General features: G+C 43.5%; 1 protein-coding gene across 1 annotated transcript; it reads left to right on the top strand.

The window, feature by feature from the left end:
• The first annotated feature begins 1,228 nt into the window (after positions 1-1,228).
• Positions 1,229-3,548, top strand: LOC107597138 (POU domain, class 3, transcription factor 1). Its single transcript, XM_016288081.1, has one exon. It carries the CDS (start codon positions 1,230-1,232, stop codon positions 2,334-2,336), a length of 1,107 nt encoding a protein of 368 aa, XP_016143567.1. The 5' UTR covers position 1,229; the 3' UTR covers positions 2,337-3,548.
• Positions 3,549-3,749: the final 201 nt, after the last annotated feature.

The raw sequence follows: 3,749 nt of genomic DNA, 5'->3' as shown, positions 1-3,749 counted from the left end.
AGATGGAGTCGAACGTGTGCCTGATTGCGGAGTTTTCGACGACTGGAACAGGAGAGATGTAAGATTTGTTTAAAGCCCCACATTTCCATTTAAGAACGTGATTGTGTTTGCAAAGATCCCTTTCAATCTTCGCATCTCCCCCTCTCTACCCCTCAGCGTCTCCGAGGCTGCTTTGCAATTCATAGAATTGGTAATTTGCTATTGGGACAAAACGTGAAGGGAAAAATAATCAGATCAGCCGGGAAAGGAATACGGAGGAGGCCAGAAGGGAGAAACACTGGATTTCTCTCAAAGTTACGGTTTAGAAAAATGCTTCGAGTTATTTAGTATGCTTGACTTTGTATGTTTGTTCAAATTTTTAAATACGAGTTTATTAAGCCAACATCTTAAATGTACTTATTTGTAAGTGCTAATGTGGAATTTTACTTAAATTGACTCCCAGTGAAATTTACATGAAATATTAAAACGCGTATGCACTGCATAAGTGTAAATCAAATGAGATGGGTAGTGTATTTTTTACAGGGTGGGATGAAGATTGGTTATGCATTTATGCGTAATGATGGAGATTGTCTGATATGTTACAGAGTGGGCGGTCGGTATTTCTGTATGATGTTTTATTAATTCGACGCATGCTTCCGTGATTGTGCATTCGTGTGCTACTTCAATAACACGATAATCATAAGTTATTGTGTATGTGGGTAACACTTAAATGATATTGCCATATAAACATCTTTTAATGAACATACTGATTCTCATCTTTCTTCTGGGTGGCTCCTAAGATACTTTAGAATACTAATCTACTTGCAAAGAGGAGCGGTACAGTTACTAAAAGGAGGCAATGCTAGACGGGTCATTCTTCCACCCCACCAAAAAGAGTACCACACTCCCCCACGTGGTTATTTGCAAAACAACCCTCAAAGCCCAGTAATTTCCTATGGTTTTGCTGTTCACGCTCTTTAGACTAGCGGGGAGAGGAGAAGAAAGGGGGAAAAAGAGAAATCGTGAAAGCGGCCGATTGCGAGTAGCTGGGATCACGCCCGGCAGCCAACCAAGCGGCCCGCGAGAGGTAATAAGGAACCCTGGTGGGCTGTAGTCGGCGAGGAACCAATGCACGCGTAGGGGAGGCGTGTCTTAGCTCTTCACTAAGACCTCCCAGAGCAGGTTGTTGCGTTTTGGGCTCTAAAGCTCAAAGATCTCTGAAGTGCTTGTCATTTTTCTAAATCGGAGCTATGGCGACAACAGCTCAGTATATTCCGCGGAATAACTCGTTGCCTTCGAACCCGCTAATGCATCCGGATTCGGACAGGATGCACCAGGGGACGACCTATAGAGAGGTCCAGAAAATGATGCACCACGAGTACTTACAAGGGCTAGCGACCAACACGGGACATCCGATGAGCCTAACGCACCACCAGTGGCTGCCAACCTCCAACACCGACTGGACCAGCGGCACCCACATCGGGCAAGCGGAGCACAACAAAGGCAGCGTGCAGAGCAGAGAAGACCTGGGGAACGGCTATCACAGATCGCATTTGGTCCACCAGCCGACACAAAACAGCCACCACGGATCATGGGCGCCGACCACAACACACCACTTATCCCCGCTCTCTCCCGCCTCCAATGGTCACCAGTCGCTGGTCTACTCTCAGACGGGCTACACTATGTTAAGCCCCCAGCCGTCGCTGCACCACGGCTTGCGGGACCCGCTCCACGACGACGCGGGTAGCCATGACAACCAGATGGAGTCACCTCAGCAGCCGTTCAGCCACCACCAGGACCACTCGGACGAAGACGCCCCAAGCTCCGACGACCTGGAGCAATTCGCCAAACAGTTCAAGCAGAGGCGCATCAAACTTGGTTTTACGCAGGCGGACGTGGGCTTAGCGCTGGGCACGCTCTACGGAAACGTCTTTTCCCAGACCACAATCTGTCGATTTGAGGCTCTGCAACTGAGTTTCAAGAACATGTGCAAACTTAAACCTCTGCTTAACAAATGGCTCGAGGAGACAGATTCAAACACTGGCAGCCCCACGAATTTGGACAAGATTGCAGCACAGGGCCGGAAACGAAAGAAGAGGACCTCCATCGAAGTCGGAGTGAAAGGGGCACTGGAAAACCATTTCTTAAAGTGCCCCAAGCCCTCCGCCCACGAAATCACATCTTTAGCTGGCTCTCTGCAGTTGGAAAAGGAGGTTGTGCGTGTGTGGTTTTGCAACAGAAGACAAAAAGAGAAAAGAATGACACCGGTGGGGGTCCCTCATCCAACCATGGAGGACGTATACTCACAAGCGGAGACACCCCCTCTCCATCACACGCTACAGAGTCCTGTCCAGTGACTGCTATCATAAACAGTGTACTTGTTTGAAAAGAAACTACAATGGATTTTGTTTATCCCCTTTGTTTATCCCAAGAGATCAGAGACAGAAAGTTTGGGAAGAGTTCGCTGACAGTGACCGCACAGCTTACGGGACGCCAATAATTCTGAATAACGTGAAAATGCATTAAGTACCACGTCAGCTTCGCGTGCATTTATCAAATCAGTACCAGTGTTTACGAAAATCGTATCGCTTGTGCCACTCTGGAAAAATTCGATTCTTTCACCGCCGATCAAAGGGAGCTACGAGCCACAAAAAGGGCAATGTCTCATTGGACAAAGGAGAGTGGACAGTGATTTTATTAAAGCGATTAACCAGATTAATTATCACAATGATTTATCCGATATTATTTGTGTTGTTTACTTTTTTTTTTAGAATGTTTTAACGTTAAGATCTTTTTTCTGTCTAGCGAGTATTTTACTTTAATTTCAACTAAGACAGATGAAATTTGTGATGTAAAGAACAGGCACTTGGTCAAAACCTCCAAAACAAGCAAGTGCACCAGAAACTGTTTACAATGATCATTTCTTAGCACCTGCTATCGTCTAAAGATGCATAGACGTTAAAATGGCAACATGAATACACTGTCTGAAACAATATTTGGTCATATTGAGTTCTACTGCTTTCATTTTTTCCTCTTTGCATCAGGCACTTATAATGTTATATAATTTCTTTTTTTTTTAACAATGTATTTGTTTGAGGTATACAACATTAATGCTTTGCTTGTTTACAATTTTCTTTTTCGATTTCGTGTTATTTTGAACCGGCACTATTCCAGCAAGTCTGCTCCAGCTGAACATATTGAGAGTGTGAGGAGTCAAAATGAAAAAGAAAGAAATATCTCAGGTAATTTTCAGTGCCCAAAAATCGTGCTGTACTCTTAGTTCTTCTTCAAATTGGCCAACTCTTGACGCTCTCTATGTCAGCTGTGCCCGTTTGGTTTGTGTTAATTACATTTTGCATCCTACTCATGAGCCTGGACACGGAGAAAAGTAGTTGTTGTAGTGAATAAGGGATGTGTTTTCGGGACTCCTTTTCAGGATTGGAGGAAAAATCGTGCTGGTAACGTTTCGTGTTATTTCTCAAGGTCTGACATTTTTCATTGGACAGCAGGTGTTCATTTCTGCAGTGTTATTTGAAACAGTGTGAATATACAACCTTTTCCAAAAAAGTAATAAAAATAAAAATAAATTACAAGAGAAAAGATTTTAAATAAATAGTTGTCAGGATTATTTCCAATATGTAAATATGTCGAATATGTAAACATATGTATTTGTTCTGGGTTCGTTTTGTTTTGTTTGGTTTGGTTTTCCGGGCAGTTTTGTACACTTACTAATTCCAAGAAGATATTTTAATATTTCATTTACGACCATT

Source organism: Sinocyclocheilus grahami, unplaced genomic scaffold, assembly GCF_001515645.1.
Source record: "Sinocyclocheilus grahami isolate Dianchi unplaced genomic scaffold, SAMN03320097.WGS_v1.1 scaffold228.1, whole genome shotgun sequence".
In the NCBI taxonomy this organism is placed as follows: domain Eukaryota; kingdom Metazoa; phylum Chordata; class Actinopteri; order Cypriniformes; family Cyprinidae; genus Sinocyclocheilus; species Sinocyclocheilus grahami.
The sequence above is the reverse complement of the archived record's forward strand: the minus strand, read 5'-3'. Positions and strand labels throughout refer to the sequence as shown.

Bases quoted from the DNA above. Each gene is read 5' to 3' on its own strand.
- LOC107597138 (XM_016288081.1), top strand. From the start codon at position 1,230: ATGGCGACAACAGCTCAGTATATTCCGCGGAATAACTCGTTGCCTTCG.